The sequence below is a fragment of the Clytia hemisphaerica genome, unplaced genomic scaffold (assembly GCF_902728285.1).
Source record: "Clytia hemisphaerica strain Z4C2 unplaced genomic scaffold, Clytia hemisphaerica genome assembly, whole genome shotgun sequence".
Taxonomy (NCBI): Eukaryota; Metazoa; Cnidaria; class Hydrozoa; order Leptothecata; family Clytiidae; genus Clytia; species Clytia hemisphaerica.
In genome coordinates, this window is record NW_027104166.1 from 964,919 (window position 1) to 983,494 (window position 18,576).

The 18,576-nt window shown below is 36.0% G+C and overlaps 2 protein-coding genes across 3 annotated transcripts; one reads left to right on the top strand and one right to left on the bottom strand.

Annotated features, from left to right (window-relative positions):
* Positions 1–1,179: 1,179 nt before the first annotated feature.
* LOC136814160 (uncharacterized) lies at positions 1,180–2,412 on the top strand. Its single transcript, XM_067070673.1, has one exon. It carries the CDS (start codon positions 1,180–1,182, stop codon positions 2,410–2,412), a length of 1,233 nt encoding a protein of 410 aa, XP_066926774.1.
* A 3,947-nt stretch (positions 2,413–6,359) lies between these two features.
* LOC136814239 (uncharacterized) lies at positions 6,360–18,256 on the bottom strand. 2 transcript variants are annotated; one of them, XM_067070755.1, is made up of 9 exons: positions 18,181–18,256; positions 17,680–17,789; positions 16,137–16,331; positions 15,647–15,822; positions 14,308–15,559; positions 13,312–13,410; positions 12,533–12,679; positions 11,868–11,971; positions 6,360–7,545 (listed from the first exon to the last, which is right to left on the bottom strand). In XM_067070755.1, the coding sequence occupies exons 2-9, from the start codon at positions 17,756–17,758 to the stop codon at positions 6,766–6,768; spliced, it is 2,832 nt and encodes a 943-aa protein (XP_066926856.1). In that variant the 5' UTR covers positions 17,759–17,789; positions 18,181–18,256; the 3' UTR covers positions 6,360–6,765. The 2 variants fall into 2 exon arrangements, with proteins under 2 accessions (XP_066926856.1, XP_066926855.1); XM_067070754.1 differs by having other exon boundaries at positions 16,137–16,334.
* Between the last annotated feature and the right edge of the window lie 320 nt (positions 18,257–18,576).

Consider the following 18,576-nt stretch of genomic DNA (forward strand, 5'->3'; position numbering starts at 1 on the left):
TTGAATAACCACGTTGGAATAATGTTTTCCGTTTCTTCCTTTGAATTACGGAATGATCTGATTTGAGATTCGACGAACTTTTCAGGATAACCGGCATTTGAATATTTAGATCTGATTCTAACTAGCTCATCCTTGAATGACGTTGCGATACGATATGCTCTACTAAGTTCCCCTTTGATGACACTTCGTTTGTATTGTAACGGTACTTTGGATGACCAGTGAAAAGGTAATTTCGTTTCTTTCTTTACGACTTTAAATTTTGCGGTTCCATTTGGTAATCTGCTAATTGAAGTATCTAAGAATGTTTTTGGATTTTCTTCGATTGTGAATTTTTATGTTTTTGTGGTGGTTGTTAAGGGAGTCGTAAAGTGTGTCGATTTGACCTTTCTTTCGTCTGACATAGGTGTCGTCAATGTATCTCCGGTAAAATAGTGGTTTTGAAGGTTTAACGATTAATTGTTCCATTTGATTCATGAAACAGCCAGTAAATACTACCGATAGCGGTCCACCCATTGAAACACCATCGGTCTGTTTTGTAAAGTTTTTTTTTGCTGTGAAAATACATTCGGTTGTCGATTTCAATAGTAATTTTCTAAAAATGCTTTCTTTGCAAATGGGTTTTAGTTTATTTTCAGTGTAAATTTCAGTGCAAATAAAATCAATAGTGTCTTTTATCGGGACACTTGTAAAGAGTGATTCTACATCATAACTAACTTCTTCTTCATCATGTTTTAACGCGGGAAGTTCTTTCAGTAAGTGTGGGAAAGTTTGTGTGTCTTTAATTACGAATTCATTGTCTGCTATTGGTTTTAAGTATTCTCCAATGATTTTTCCTGCTTGGTAATAACAGGTTCCGGTTTGGTCGATGATAGGTCTAAGTTTCAAATCTACGAGGTTAACGTCATTGATATCTTTGAACTTGTGGGTTTTTGCACTTGCGAAAAATCTAGCCGGTTGGTTATTTGATGGATACATCTTTTTGTAATCTGGATGTTTTTGGAAATGTCGTAGTAAGAAACGTTTACCAGTCCAAAGATGATACCTTCAAATTAACTAGAGAGTTACGAGAAAACGAAAACATTGTAATTTTATCCGGAGATAAAGATACAAGTATAACAATCCTTACCAAATCGGATTACCAAGAAAAAGTTCAAAAGATGATCGATGAGGGGATCAAAGATGGCAAGTACAAATCTGTTGATGATACTGTTTATAAGGACTTATCCAGTTTCCAAGGTTTCTTACTACGACATTTCCAAAAAACATCCAGATTACAAAAAGATGTATCCATCAAATAACCAACCGGCTAGATTTTTCGCAAGTGCAAAAACCCACAAGTTCAAAGATATCAATGACGTTAACCTCGTAGATTTGAAACTTAGACCTATCATCGACCAAACCGGAACCTGTTATTACCAAGCAGGAAAAATCATTGGAGAATACTTAAAACCAATAGCAGACAATGAATTCGTAATTAAAGACACACAAACTTTCCCACACTTACTGAAAGAACTTCCCGCGTTAAAACATGATGAAGAAGAAGTTAGTTATGATGTAGAATCACTCTTTACAAGTGTCCCGATAAAAGACACTATTGATTTTATTTGCACTGAAATTTACACTGAAAATAAACTAAAACCCATTTGCAAAGAAAGCATTTTTAGAAAATTACTATTGAAATTGACAACCGAATGTATTTTCACAGCAAATGAAAAACTTTACAAACAGACCGATGGTGTTTCAATGGGTGGACCGCTATCGGTAGTATTTACTGGCTGTTTCATGAATCAAATGGAACAATTAATCGTTAAACCTTCAAAACCACTATTTTACCGGAGATACGTTGACGACACCTATGTCAGACGAAAGAAAGGTCAAATCGACACACTTTACGACTCCCTTAACAACCACCACAAAAACATAAAATTCACAATCGAAGAAAATCCAAAAACATTCTTAGATACTTCAATTAGCAGATTACCAAATGGAACCGCAAAATTTAAAGTCGTAAACAAAGAAACGAAATTACCTTTTCACTGGTCATCCAAAGTACCGTTACAATACAAACGAAGTGTCATCAAAGGGGAACTTAGTAGAGCATATCGTATCGCAACGTCATTCAAGGATGAGCTAGTTAGAATCAGATCTAAATATTCAAATGCCGGTTATCCTGAAAAGTTCGTCGAATCTCAAATCAGATCATTCCGTAATTCAAAGGAAGAAACGGAAAACATTATTCCAACGTGGTTATTCAAAGAAGAAATTGTAACGGAAAAGAAAAGTAAAGTTTTCTTTAAAATTCCTTACTGCCCTAAAAATGAATCAATGATGAAAACTGTCATTGCAAATTTACGAAAGTTCACTAACGAAAAAGTTGAAATAATTTTAATACTTGGAAAACCACGAAATTGAGAAGTCTATTTCGCGTGAAAGATAAAGTTCGTCATCCAAGTAATGTTATTTACAAAGGAGAATGTTCTTGCAAAGCAGTATACATTGGGGAAACTACCCGAAATGCCGAAACAAGATGGAAGGAACACAATGGCAATTCAGGAAGATCAGAACCTTCAAAACATCTCATCGAAAATCCAGATCATTCATTTACTTGGAAAGTCATTAGCAAAGCCCCGTCATTTGCAAGAAAAAGGAAGATCCTGGAAGCATATTTTATAATGACTTTTAAAGCCATCAATTAATGATCAAAAAGACATTAAAAAATTACAATTATTTAGAAATGGTATTACCTAGAGAATAATTTCCCATTGCGTCTCTTCACGTCATCAATTCCCCAATGTGTTTTAACCATTAATTTACGATTTATTGCCTCCTTTGAAAATTCTTTTATTGTTTTATATTGTTTTAATAGACCCTTTTAATTAGCCTTTTATCCTAGAATCAATTTTTTGTATGATATGTAGATACATTTTTCAACCTAGAAATGTCATTTTTAACCTGATGATGAGCAGTTAAGACTCGAAAAGCTTTGTTTGAATAAAATCAAATTTTTGTGTTGTTTATTTATTTTGAACTCAACACTTTCTTCTGCACTGCTCTATATATTCCCATTCAAGACAATCTTTGTTCGACAAACTTCAGACCCTAGGCATTATTTTTCATCCGCCACTTAACCCTCCTTTTTTCTGTCGGCTTTTATTATATGGGGATGAAAGTTTGACTTCAAATCTAAATAAATCGATTCTTTGTTCTGTTGTTGAATTTCTTAACGAAACTGGAAGGTTTAGCGGTGCTTTATTTTAGGCTTTTACCTAACAACTGTAGCTTCCTTCTCCAAGATTTTTTCTTTTTATTTTCTTTATTTACTTATTTATTTATTTTTTACATAGTCTAGTACCTCTGGCGATATAACGTTAGTTCCTAGCGGGGGGAGGGACTATATTTTATGTTTAAGTAATGTTTTGTAATATATGTTCGGGCATACCGGATAAGTGGGATGGGGGAACCTGGGAACCTAAAGTGGGAACCTAAATGAACACCTGAAAAGTGGGATGGGGGAACCTAAGTGGGAACCTAAATGAACACCTGAAAAGTGGGATGGGGGAACCTAAGTGGGAACCTAAATGAACACCTGAAAAGTGGGATGGGGGAACCTAAGTGGGAACCAAAATGAACACCGAAAAAGTGGATGGGGGAACCTAAGTGGGAACCTAAATGAACACCGGAAAAGTGGGATGGGGAACCTAAGTGGGAACCTAAAGAACACCGGAAAGTGGGATGGGGGAACCTAAGTGGGAACCTAAATGAACACCGGAAAAGTGGGATGGGGGAACCTAAGTGGGAACCTAAATGAACACCGGAAAAGTGGGATGGGGGAACCTAAATGGGAACCTAAGTTGTTTAATTATTAATAGAATTGAAATATTTTTTTTCTTCAAAAACAAATACATAAGCGAAAAATAAGACTTGCTCGATAGCAAGTCTATCGTAGTTTAAGAAGAATTCCTTTATGTTTAAATAAATAGGTCTATTGAAAATGGCGATTTGTGTTTACTTTTCAAATTTTGCACATATTTTTTACCTGAAAAGTGGGATGGGGGAACCCGGAACCTAAAGTGGGAACCTAATTTGTTATTATTATTATTTTTCTTTAAAAACAAATACATAAAGATAAGAAAGATATTATATGCAAGGAAAGCAAAACCTTTTATCATAATAAGAACACCCAGTTATTTACTTTTTACATTACGGTTCGCAAACAATAATGTTGAAAATAAAACAAAGGGAATTTATTTATTCAATTAGCTCAAAAAAGCATGTTTATTTATCAGCAGTTTTATAGTGCATCTTTTTGAAAGGTTCTTTTTAGTAAATTGACTTAATTGACTTTAAACTTTAAACTTTAAACCGTCATATCTTCAAATCTAGAAGGAATTAGAAGTTCGTTCATAGCTCGATGGATAACTTAGAGCCTCTTCTTTCTTTTGCACGGATCTAATTTGCTTGAATACAGAATCTAGTAAAACATTATTTACGATCTAGTTTTTGTTCACTCTTGATGCAATACACATTGTTTTTTATTAGCAGCTCCAATTTTCGGGTCAGGGCTGGGGTCGCTTAGCATTTAACGGATTCTAGCTCGTTTTTCTTTCTGTACCAACCAAACAGTACAGCGTGTGAATACACTTCATTAATTAAAAATGTTTGATAGTAAAATAGAACATATTGCACGGCTTGCCACGTTTCAATACACATAAGCATAGATCCACGGGGGGGGGGGCACTCAAGGTAAACGACCTACCGTACGTGCGGCCCTTTTTTCCAAGCTTCCCAAAGTACACTGTAAGGGTGGAAATTAGCAAAAATGAGAATAAGTGCACTCTAAGGGTTTAAAATTTGGTCAAAGGCTTTTAGAATTTCATCCGAACAAGTGTCATGTTTTAACACTGGGTAAATTTTGGAACATCAAATATGTCCATCCCTATCAGGATCTGTTCTAGAACATGTTGACCAAGAAAAAGATCTAGGAGTGATAATCGATAGTGACCTGACCTTTGAAGCCCATATATTCAGTAAAATCAAGAAAGCTAACTCTATCGTTGGCTTGATTAGCAGGAGCTTCGAATTTCTCTCACCAGATATGTTTCGAACGCTTTTCATTGCATTTGTCAGACCCCATTTGGAATATGCACATGTAGTATGGTCTCCAAGGCTAATCAAACATATCAATGCAATCGAGGGCGTCCAACGAAGAGCTACAAGGCTAGTTAGTTGCTATAGAAACTACTCATACGAAGATCGGCTACGACTCATCAATCTACCTAGCCTAAAGACCAGGCGGCAAGTTGGTGATATGGTGGAAGTTTTCAAGAACCTCCACATTTATGACGAGTCTATAAGATCAGAGAAATTTACTCCTTGAACACGACCACGACGTCAGCATGATTACGAGCTTCAAAGGAACTTTGCTAATGACGGTATGAGAGGCTACCAAAGCAACTCTCTTTTTTACAGAAGTGTGAAACCTTGGAATGATCTAGAAGAAGATATTGTTGAAGCACCATCCTTACAAGTCTTCAAAGAGCGTTTGATAAAAGAAAGGAAGAAAAAACTTTATAAAATGTAAAATCAAAAGTTCTGTTTCATAGGAGGTCAATAGACGTGCGAAATATATTGCTATAAAAAAAAAATAAAAAAAAATAAAAAATTAGGTTCCCACTTAGGTTCCCCCATCCCACTTTTCCGGTGTTCATTTAGGTTCCCACTTAGGTTCCCCCATCCCACTTTTCCGGTGTTCATTTAGGTTCCCACTTAGGTTCCCCCATCCCACTTTTCCGGTGTTCATTTAGGTTCCCACTTAGGTTCCCCCATCCCACTTTTCCGGTGTTCATTTAGGTTCCCACTTAGGTTCCCCCATCCCACTTTTCCGGTGTTCATTTAGGTTCCCACTTAGGTTCCCCCATCCCACTTTTCCGGCGTTCATTTAGGTTCCCACTTAGGTTCCCCCATCCCACTTTTCCGGTGTTCATTTAGGTTCCCACTTAGGTTCCCCCATCCCACTTTTCAGGTGTTCATTTAGGTTCCCACTTTAGGTTCCCAGGTTCCCCCATCCCACTTATCCGGTATGCCATATGTTCGTAGTGTACACGTGTCTTTGTTTCAATAAAGAAAAAAAAAAAAAAAAAAACAAAAAAAACAATGGAAATACAATAACTTCGCTCTCCACCGTTTCATTCGATGTTTATCCAGAGTCTCTATAATAAATCCATAAATCCATTACTTAAATGATCAAATCTTGCTTCTCGTGCAGGGCTTTTCATGGTAATCTCTGGGTCTCTCCGAATGAACTGTCTTCCTAAGGGTCATGGGAGGAACAAATTCATTCAATCATCTTGAAAAACATCTAAAAGTTGTTTTGTTTTTAATATTTCTCTTTAAAATAACTAACACAGTTCAATATATTTACAACATAAAATTTTCTCTTGAATAAAGATTTCGTCTAAATTTATGAATGACAATGACACAACATTACAAATGCTGAAAAAAGGTCTCCTAAATCTGCTATTCAGATATTTTGAGCTCTGACATGAGCATACTGCGGTGTTGATTCTACACAAGATTTCAATAATATTTTCGATTTTGTTTCAGTTTGTCTAAAGCTCTTCAAGATTAGCACATTATACCTAATGTGTTTTATAAAGAGCTGCCAATTACTTTGAAACCTAAAAACATTATGCCCGGCTGAATTTTATCGCACCAAAATTAAGCTTCATACAAATAAAGCGTAAAATATATATCCAAAATATTCATCTAAGGGGTAGCTATAACACGCCCCATATCTCTGATCTTATCCAAAAGCTTTGGACCTTCTTGTGACGTCATACGAACAGGAGTCTCCATGCTGGAGCGTTCCATTGGTTTCGTGATCCCGGCTGCTTCACGTCTCCTTCGCAGATGCTTTTTCAAAACTTTAGAAACAAAATGTCTGTGTGTGTCTGCAGAACTGAGGGAGCGTTTTCGTCGTTTTTGTAGACCAGGCAAAAGCTGGTATTTTGGATTTGGGGTATTGATGCTAACTCCGCCCATGCTTCTGAGGGCGGCAACAAGTGATTTGTCAACAGGCATCTGTTTGAATAAGGGATTCGCAAGGCTCGCCATGAATTCTTCTGCTGCGATCGCATCATCGGTGACCGTAGGTTTGGATTCTAAAGCTGCTACTGATTTTGGTATCTGCCCTGGGAAAATAGAAGCTAAGGGATCTTCCTTACTGCTAGCTTTGATGGCTTCAACTAAGGAGTTAGTGAGAGGTAAAGCGGCTCCGCCAGCGTTTGGTGTCGCTAATAGAATCTTTGGTGCCGCAGGTGTCACTGTCTTCTTGACCGGGTTTAAAGCTTTTTGTTGCTGGGAATTGAAAAGAGCAAGAGGATCCGTTGATTTTTTGCTGACGAAATCAAGATTCGAATCTTGTGGGATTGTTTTGTTTTGTTGGGTCATAAACATCTTGACTGCATCTGGAATGATGCCACCGGCTGTTGCGTTTTTACCACTGAAACTTGTAGAGCGCCACTGTGACATGACCGCATTGGCTTGCTAAGGGATAAGGAAAGAAAACAAACGTGAAGGAGTTTGACACGATTTCTCGCCCGAGTATGCAATAATCTCGCCAAAGACTGTTGTCAAAGTGCTGTTGTTATTAGCGTGGAATTTGACATAATTATAGATCAGGCGCCCAACTTCAGGAGAAGTCTATATAAAAAGTTTTTTCCCAGGTATGCTCAAAACATCCCTTTTGGAATATCCATGCTACAAGAGTGACCAAAATAACCTTCAACCTTCTTTAATTAGGCCTCAAGTCACCGACAAGAATGGGGGTATTCTGGACAATATCCATGCTGCAAAAGTGGCCTTTAAAGCTTTCTCCCTTCTCTAATTACAATTGTATAGAATCCCAAAAGTGTCAAAGACTTCAAGTAACTAACAAGGGGGGGTTGTTGTCAAATTTTGCTGCAAAAGTGGCCCTGAAAACCTTCTCTCTTCTCTAATTCCAATTGTGTAGGTCACCCAAAATAGTCAAAGAACAAGTGATACTTTTATGGACCTACCTGGTTATGTATTAACACATATATAATTGATATCTACGTGACGTGACCATTAAACAATCATTCAGAACATAAACAGTGACGATCTATCAAAATTAGTCGTTTGTTTCTTATAAAAAAAACGTTTAGAAAACAAAATTTCATGCTCTTGAAATATTCTTTCATATTCAAGACTTCGTGAGCAAAAAAAACATCTATCTCATCAAAAAAATTGAGTAATTTGGCTAAGAACATTGATGTATGCTTATTAATAGTGATTCTTATAGATAGAGATGCGTTTTTTGAGCTGAAAAATTCGTTTTTTACAAATATCTGCTTGAGCCATCTTTTACCTACTTTCATGCAAAAAATCAGAAAAAAACAATGATCCAATATTTCACAAAGTCCAAAAAACCCGTTTTTTAGCTGTTTTTTGGCCCAAATTTGCCCAAAAACATTTTTTTTCGAAATCGGGCTGCGTCACATTCGAGGGCTTATAGTTATGTATCTTTGTGCAAAAATTCATAAAGAATGATAGAGCCAATCTCGAAAAAAGGCAATACCTAAGTAATTGATAATGTGCTTATAAAAAAATATCGAATTTGGCCAGTTTTTCTATAAAAAAACGCCAAGCAGCCAAAATTTCATGTCGAAACACTAATATTTATCAAAAGTAAGCCCCAATGAGCAAAAAAAAACATCTATCTCATGAAAAAATTGAGTAATTTGACTAAGAACATTGATATATGCTTATTAATAGTGATTCTTATAGATAAACATGCGCTTTTTCAGCCAACAAAATTTTTTTGCAAAAATCTGCTTGAGCCATCTTTTACCTATGATGGTATAAAGTCAGATCGGTGTCAAAATCAAAACGTCGGGTCGTAATATCAAACCGTCAGATCGTCGGGCCGAACCGTCAGGCCGTAATGTCAAACTGTCAGATCGTCGGGTCGAACCGTCGGGTCGTAATGTCAAACTGTCAGATCGTCGGGTCGAACCGCCGGGTCGTAATCTCAAAAGGTCAGGTCATCGGGTCGAACCGTCGGGTCGTGATGTCAAAAGGTCAGGTCGTAATATCGAAGGGTCAGGTCGTAATATCAAAAGGTCGGGTCGTGATGTCGAACGGCCGGGTCGTAGCGTCGAACCAGACTGCCGGGTTAAACTGCCGGGATACAATGCCGGATTATCGGGTTTATCGGGCTTATCAGATTAGTTAAAATCTCGTTCCGCAGAATACTATAAACTAAATACTATAATACTAAGAACAAAAGTGAAAGCAAAATGGAAGCGAAATAATTCGATCAGTGAAATGTTTATATTTTTACCACTGATTTAAATAATTATACTTTCAGGTGTCTATAACATGTTTATATTATCAAAATCATGAAGTGTTCTTATTCAACTATCTTTGTGCAAAGTTTCAATGTTCATATTTCTATGATGCTGAAGATACAAGAAGATATTTCCAACAAGGCTGAATTCTTTTGCTAACCAATTTATACAGAACTATCTCTTCTCTTGCTTCTTTCAGTTAAATAACAATGTAGTCAATTTTGAACACTCAAGAGGAGAAAGAGATTTCTATTTTCTCTCGAAAGTGTGCATATGGATCTGAGAAGTGAAATGTAACTCATCAACAAGAGACAAGAAAGACTTCATCTCTTGAAAGTGTGCATATATGGATCTGAGAAGTGTATGAAACTCATCAAGACAAGAAAGCCTTTTTCAAAGAAGATTTTCATGGTTCGTACTTCAAAATATGGGACATTTTTGTTCATCCAATGACTTGAAAAATCAACTCTGGAGACTGTAGTCTACATAACTTCAGAATACTTCGATAGAATCATGGAACGCGTATATTATTTTCTCGATAAAAGCACTGTATCATGAGATTTTGCATGAACCAAATAAATAAAATGAAGTGAAAAGTAACTCTACGATGAACGAAAAACTCTGAGCTTTTGAGGTTCTGAGCATCATATTGTACTGATTTGGAATTTTATGAAATAATAATGTTGAGGAAGTAGCAGTAGGACACATTGATTTGATTAAATTTAAAATCCTGTGACTATCATTGAAAATTAAGATCAAACCATCGATCAAGGGACTTAGTCTTCTTGTGCTTCTGGCATGGTTCGACTCTAAAGCTACATATCTCTGCACCCTTTTTTAAAGTCCTCGTACATGCTATGATTTGGGAACAGTTGAACATATTTTTCATGTACCAGTTTGTTTCGTGATTGATGGACATAGCTGCATTTTTTACAGTGGTATTATGGATATGCTGCTGTAAGAAGAACTGTTTACATTTTATTTACGTTGTTAACTTGAGTGAACGTGGAATATTTTGACTGATGTTGTATGAAGTGACGATAAATACATATACTCAATGATAAAATTTTAAGATATTAAAAACATTTTCTGCTAAAAAAAGGAAGTATTTTTTCACCAACAGTTTTGATAAAATTTTATTTACTAGGCAACTTTTTTCCCTATGAAGTGCTACTGTGTGAAAAATTCTGAGGGTGCTTTAATTGAGAATTTTTTTTTGAATGGAAAGAAATATTTTGGAAGGCAACTTCAAAGAGGAGGTCATATTATTATTCAAATACTTTTGCATCACTCTTGTTAAAAGTGAAGCCATAAAGTATTTCCAAATGTTTATACAGGAATTTTGTAATGTATGTTATTTTTTTCAAAAAATGTTTTATGCTTTATTTACCATTTGTTATTTTGTTCATCTGCTCTTGATGAAACACAAAGAACACAGGAAAACAAAAAAGAACTGTTTATATCTTCTCATCTCACAATCTCTTTGTGTATAGAAAAACTCTTGTGTAGTATTTACATTTGTGAATCAATTTTGGCATAGCAAAACAGAAAATTTCCTTCGTATAAGTATGATACAAGACAGAAGAAATTACACGAAAGATTTTTCATTTTTCATTCACAAAGTATTTTTCGGTTTGTTTAGATTACGAAAACGAAAGTGAGAATCCCGTTCGACCAATCAAATTGTAAACTTTTATCGCGCTCGACCAATCAAATTCCAGACACGTGACCATAATATTTTGATTTGCTTAGTATTGGATTGTCCCTTTAAAAAATGATATTTTACAGAACGATGTTAAATATCCCGATAAACCGGCATTGGATCCCGGCGGTCTGGCTCGACGCTTCGATCCGACCGTTCGATATTACGACCCGACCTTTTGACATCACGACCTGACCCTTTGATATTACGACCCGACCCTTTGATATTACGACCTGACCTTTTGACATTACGACCCGACCCTTTGATATTACGACCCGACCCTTTGATATTACGACCCGACGGTTCGACCCGACGACCTGACCTTTTGATATTACGACCCGACCCTTTGATATTACGACCCGACGGTTCGACCCGACGACCTGACCTTTTGATTTTGACACCGATCTGACTTTATATGATGGTACCCTACTTTCATGCAAAAAATCAGAAAAAATTAACGATCCAATTTTTCACAAAGTCCAAAAAACCCGTTTTTTAGCCGTTTTTTGGCCCAAATTTGCCCAAGAAATTTTTTTTTCGAAAATCGGGCTCCGTCACATTTTGGCCACCACCATTTTGCACCTTTGGACCAAAAATCAAAAGATTCCTATGATTCAATCCTGAGAAAAGTTGGTAACAGACGAACGGACGAACGGACGAACGGACGAACGAACGAACACAGGTTAATTTATAGGACCTCCACCCCACCGGGGTAGGTCCAAAAAGAATTTAAGTCACCGACGAAGGGAGGGTTGTTAAAGGGGTTAAATTATACTTAAAGGGTTGAATTATAATACCTCTCGAGCAGTCAGGGTATAGTTTTTCATAGTATGAAGAGCATATTTGTAGGCTTCTTCTTGAATTCGTTTCATAGTTGCCACCGCTTCTCGTTGTTGTGGTGCTAGAATCATAAGTAAAAATCCATTTTCAAGATCTACAATTGACGCTACTCTCAAAGTCGATTTTCAAGATAAATTTTACTTTCATCGAATAAGGGAGCATATATAGAATGGTAAAGCGTATATAATGGTTCTTTGTTTGCGGTGACTTTCAACATGATCGAATAATGGAGTGTTCATAATACTAGATCGTCAAATTAGAGAGCCTCAATCTAAAACGAATATTTTATGGAAAAGATCATTTTGATTTTGACAAATATCCTTTAATGGTTATATTTTAGAACAAAAACAGAAAGCGCTAGAACCAAACTTCAATATTTCACTTGAAAATAGGGCGACTTTCGTTTTTGCGGGATGTTTCCATTAAGAGAATTATTACACGGCTGAAGAATTCTTGATTTGCGTAAGTCATCATTTTATTTACAAAAACACCCTCATTAACCGTGATTCTCCGGGATGAGTTTGTTGGAAAAGAAATTACGAATATCAAAATTACATATCGACTGTAAATATCTAGTACTACAGTGTGAAAAAAAGAAAGTGCAAAATAAACACAGACATACTTGTTCTAGCAATCTGTTTGGCAATCACTTCATTTTGTTTGCAGATCTTGATCTGTTTGACGTAGTCCGGTAATGTTAGTTCACCGTTTGTGTACATCTTCAAATACTTTGAGCAGCTGTCTGGTATGACCTTTGGAGTTTTGAAATCTAAAAATGACAAAAACGACGAAAAGGTTTCACAGTTAATCTTGTGTGAGATATCAATATATTTTCAAAATACGTCGTTTCGTCGTTTTCAAAAAAAAAAACATCTCATACACAACTGTATTTTTAATATTTACCTTTTCAAAATAAGAGAGATCGTACTCTGAGGGCAGAAACATTTTGCGATTTTCGGGTATCTTGGGCAAATTAGAGAAAGCGTATCATTATTAAACTATATCGCACAGTTTTTTAGAAGACCTACTCTATGGCCTTGAAGAATTTCTCCAAAGCAATTTAAAATTAATTTTGGGTTAGCCTTCAGTGACTCATACAAAGAATTTTTGTCTTGGAACTATCTGTTTTTGAAAAAACCTAATCCGCCATTTCTTTATCCAGATCCCCGTCTGAATTAAGGAATCCAAGATTACTAGAGACTAAAAGTAGTCAAGAAAATTAAAGAAAGAATGATTATTCGTGATGAAATATTTCATACGGAAGCTCTTAAAATAGCCCAGGCGTTTGCCATTAGTTTCATTGTTTAAATTCAAAACTAATGACAATTAATACCCGGTCATTTGTGGGTGCTTCCGTATGTAACATTACGTCATAATATCATGAAGAGAGGTGACACTGACCTTTAGCATGACTGGTAACGTTTTCTGGTTGTCCAAATTCCAATTCTCCAGGGACACTTTTACTGTCACTTGTCAAATCATGTCTTTGAGACGTGAAGCCTGAAGAAAAATGTATTAAATGGTGAAAACTATTGTTTAGGTCGAACAGAAATTCTAAGATTATCTTTATAGTCCGGGAGCTAAGGAATGAGTAAAAGTCAACTGCCACTTTGCGAGGTAGTAATTATTCAAATTTAATATTAATGAAAAATGTATTTCATGGTAAAAACTATTCCTTAGGTCGAACTAAAATTCCAAAATTATTTTTATAGTCCGGGAGTTGGGGATTGTCTTGACGTCGACTGCCACTTGACAATGTAGTAATTATTCAAATTTAACTTTATAATTTGATGAAATAAAATAATGTAGCCGATACTGTAGCACAATTAGAATGATAATATAGTTGAATTTCGCAAATTCGAATTCGCACTGGACTCCTGAAGTGTTCGAATTGCAGAGAAATTAAAATTGTAGAGATTATTAATTTACCAGAGTCTCCCCTTGACGGGGACGGAGTTTTGTGTTCCGGTTATAAAAAGATTTGAATAATAAGTTCGATTAATGGAAATCCCACTCTATTTTTATTATTTTTATGCATGTTGGTTGTTCCTTGATGCTGACGTACTAACATTTTGACAAGTGATTTTTGAAACAATGATAACAAATAATGCCTATTCAAATTTCAGCTGGGACCTAAGTTTACGGGTGAAACCCTAACCACTGGATTCAGAAAGATTAAAGAATCGATGTACAAGAAAGCATCAGTAGTTTGTAGAGATTGTCTCAGATCGAAATGGACTTTTAACAAAAAATTAGACAAGATTCTTTAATTTTTGCAGAATTTTTGCAGAACTTTGTTGAAAGGAAAAGCCCCTTTTTTTGTATCTCTATTAGACGGAAACACACTCTGAGACGAAAGAACTTTGTACACAGATAAAAACACAAAAAGATACTCACTATTCCCTTTGCTTTCCTCTACCACTGCTCCCATTTCATACTTGAACAATTCTGCCAAATTATCTTGAGTTTTGATGGTTTTAGTTAACAAAGCCAGTGTTTCCTTCTCAATATCTGATCGTGTAGCTCCTTTAGCGAAAATTTCTTTCAATTTCGGAAGAGGTATGTTACCTTTCTTAGCAAAATCTTCCTGTGTGTTTTTATCATTCTTGATCCTGTCCCAGTCGAGTTTTTCCAAGAAGGCAGCATTCAACTGTGGGTTACTTCCATCTTGGAAGGGCACGGTTCCACCTGCAGGAACAGCACCTGCACCTTGGGTACCAGGTTGTTGCTGAAACATCTGTCCACCATTAGGGGCTCCAGGAGCTCCCATGAAAGCAAGATTCTGTTGAAAACTATTCAAAGTTTGTAAAGTAGGGTTTTGGGTGAGCATTCCCTGCATCATAGCATTCTGGTAGGTAGCAGCCATCTGTTGTTGTTGGAGGTACTGAGCTGCAGCCATGGCTACCTTAGGGTCAGGGGTATTAGATTTGCTGTCAGGAGCCTTGCTTTTCTTGTCCGCATCCCCATGATGATGGTGGTGATGGTGATGATGATGGTGATGGTGGTGATGCCTCTTATCTCCTTTCTCCTGCTTCTTACTGGAAGGAGCTGCCACTTTTTCTTTCTTGGAAGCCTTCTTACCGTCGCCTTCTATTTTCTTTGTCTCGGCTTCTTTCTTTGGTGCATCACCTGTAGCAGCCTTTTTAGCATCCTCCAATTTTTTTGGGGCTTCCTCTTGTTTCTTTGGTGCTTCCTCCTTCAATTTCTTGGCAACATCCACTTGTTTCGAAGCATCCTCTGTCAAATTCTTTACTTCTTCCTGCTTCTTTGGAGCATCCTCAACTTTTTTGACTTCCTCAGTTTTTTTATAGGTTTCCTCTCCCTTTTTAGGGGCTTCCTCCACTTTCTTAGGGGGTTCCTCCTTCATTTTCTTTACTTCTGTCTTCAATTCAGGCTTTTTCTGCTCATCCTTCTTTTGTGCGTTTTGCACTTTGGCATCTTTTGCCTCTTGTTGACCCCCATTGCCTTTAACAGATTCAATTTTGCCAGCTTTCGTTTCTAATTTCACAGCTTTTAATTCTACTGGAGCTGTCTTGGTTTCAATTTCAGATGCTTTGGCTTCTTGCTCTCCTGTCTTCGACTCAGTATTAGCAGCCTTGGCTTCCATTTTTCCCGTCATAGCTTCTGTATGTCCAGTTTTGGATTCGATCTGAAAGGAAACAGTTTTAAATTTTTCGTGAAGGATATTTTGATATTGTAATTGATTAGGAAAATGAATAAATATGTAGTAAAGTACCTTAGCTGCCATTGTTTCAAGTTTAGCTTTATCGCTTTCTTCTTTACTATTGGTTCGCTTGTCAGCATTGGCTTTGTCTTTAGATTTCAACACATTGTTTTTCTTTGCAGAAGCGTGATGAATTTGCATGACGTCTGTCTCGACGTCGTCCGATTGGCCGGATCCCGATGATTCTCCTTCAATGGAAACAAAAACTGATTTAGAAGAATGACAGTTAAATATGCAAATAAGTACTTGGGTGAACATTAAATTCTCAATACTTCAAAATATCGTGCCTGACGGGTAATATCACAAAATCCATGAAGTTTTCCTCCGAGCTAATGTATTTTTTTCCGTGGCGGAGACGGTTAGCTTTTGATTTAGATCCTAACTGACTGAGCACTTTTACCGTCCTCTATTTTACGGGTCAGGTTATTCTAAACCGCTTCAGTCACTCCGCTTTCCTCAAAAGTGATGATGCAAATACAAACTCTGTAATGGTTAAACATACCTGATTCTGCAGAATCACCACTTCCTTGAATCTCACTTCGTTTCGATGATGAAGATGAAGCAGCAGTTATCTTTTTCTTTTGTTGTTGCGCTTTAATGAAAGCTGAGGTGACTTGAGCGATAGCATCTTTCTTGATTTTCTCTAAAGCTGCCAGTACTTCTGGTTGTTTCATCACATCACCACCCTCCCTTGATGCTGCTGATGAAAAAATAATAATAAATTTAAACAATATATTTGATAAAACCTGCACCCAGCACTGCCGAGAACATGAGATAATATCCAAACTAAATGTCTCTAGAAGTCTTATAAGAGAAGATTCAAGGTTTAAAAGAAGATATAAAGAGTGGAGGTAGAGGCTCTTCATGGAAAAAAAACAGTATTGTTTACAAGTTTGATATTTGTTGGGAAGATTGTATTTTTCAGTTTTGAAAAGCCAGTTACCGAGATAACTTATGAGAGCCACATGTTTTTTATACCGGGTGTCCCAGAAAAAAGTTCTGCTCTTTGAAGTGAATTTTCTCGAGTTCTATGAATTTTTAAAAGATCAATTCTTTTGCATAGGAAAGATGAAAGATAAACTTAAATTTTGAGGGGTCATTTATCAAATTTGGTCAACTAGATCAAAAATTATGCTGAAATGAATAAAAATTTCATTTTGAAAAGGCTCAAAAACGTTGAAAATCGACCTATCAAATTTTATAACCTAATTATTACTTTTTTGCAGGAATAAAGAGTTTAAAGTGGACATGAAAACAAAAAATGCTTGAAATAATTCTCTAAAGGACTAAAAAGTTTCAATTGGGTCATTTCCAATTATTTTCTATGGAATTCAGCTTCAAATTTTGGCTTAAGGACCCCTAAAGTCAAAAGTAGCGCTGATTTCATCAGTGTAGCTATTGAAGTCAAATATCGGTTGGAATTATCAAATTTTTCAGTTTTTCAGATAAATTTCTTTGTTTCACTTAAAATCTTACTTCGTTTTTCATAAAAAGATACTTCCATTAGGTTTTTATTGCTTCAACAATGAAAATCATGCTCCATGCAATTATGCTTCTATAACAATTTGATAGGTCGATTTTCAACGTTTTTGAGGAATTACAAAAAAAAGAATTTTTATTCATTTTGATCCAGTCGACTAAATTTGATAAATGACCCCTCAAAATTTAATTTTATCCTTCCTCTTTCCAATGCAAAAGGATTGATTGTTTAGAAATTCATAGAACTGGAGAAAATTCACTTCAAAGAGCGGAACTTTTTTCTGGGACACCCGGTATATAATAGGGGTTTTAGTTCGACATGAGTATAAGTGCAAACCCTCAAATAGGCCGGCTATTTCAGAAAAACAAATGCCCCTACTTCGAAGAGAATTTCTGTTCAGAAAAAAAAGCTATAAAGTCTAGGGTATCAAAGAAATTTCATGATCAAAATCCAGATGAATACCTCAAAAATAAAAACAAACCCAGGTAGGATCTCTGATATTCCAAAAAAAGTCCCCTCAACATGGACATTTTGAATGTCTAATGATAAATACCAAAAATCTTACCTTTTTCCTTTTGCTTGCCTGCATTTGCAATATAAAAGCAAAGAGTGACCAAAGTCACCATTAGCCACCATCGACACATCTCTTTTGTGTTTTTTTATAGACAGTAAAATCTAAAAACGAAAAAGAAAATTGAATCTTAAATTCTTACTATAAACCTTGGTCAAAAGTTTGTCAATTTTTTTAATTCTCTTTTTTTTCAGACAGAAATTCTGCAAGAAAGCTCAGCTCGTCCAGGTCGATGAAGAAAAATTTGAACAAAGTGCAGAATACTTTTTTCAACCAACCAAACTAAAACGAACCAAAACGAACTAAAATTCGTTCCAAATTAACTGTTTCATACTCAAATAGAGCTCATTTGTTCTTAATCAAATGATAAACTAAACAGTTTAAACAATAAAATTTATGAAATTAAGGTTTCAAAGGAGAAAATTTCGTCTACTACTTTATAATAACCCAGGGTATAAAAAAAGGGACACAAAAACGAACAGAAAAGCAAAATACCTTATTCGGGGTAGCAAAGAATAGGTGCGAAATCCAGTTGAAGTGTTCTGATTTCCCGTCTATTGTTCTATTGTTAGATACGAAATTCTTCCATTTTCAATATTTTATGCTCAAGATGTGAGCTTTATTTTGCATAGAACAGCCAACCATTGTTTGATTTGCTTTTGTTTTCATTATACCCACTATGAGCAGTCTTTTGTTTGGGTAATTAATTTGTTCGAATAAACATCCAAAACATTCGAATAGCTGAGGTCAAATAATTGATCAATGTAGAAACGGTTACCTTTGCTTCGGAAAACCAATTTCCCTTCGCTTCTTTGCATGGCGAAGAAGTTTAAACGTAACTTTCACATCGTCTTTAAACTAAGAGCCTAGGCGCTAGTTAAAAAGGGAGCC

Coding starts and splice junctions, on each gene's coding strand:
- LOC136814239 (XM_067070754.1), bottom strand. CDS start 17,758: ATGTGTCGATGGTGGCTAATGGTGACTTTGGTCACTCTTTGCTTTTAT. Junction 15,823..16,136: donor TGGTGATTCTGCAGAATCAG/GTATGTTTAACC, acceptor TTTCCATTGAAG/GAGAATCATCGGGATCCGGC. Junction 15,560..15,646: donor TTGAAACAATGGCAGCTAAG/GTACTTTACTAC, acceptor GTTTCCTTTCAG/ATCGAATCCAAAACTGGACA.
- LOC136814160 (XM_067070673.1), top strand. CDS start 1,180: ATGGCAAGTACAAATCTGTTGATGATACTGTTTATAAGGACTTATCCA.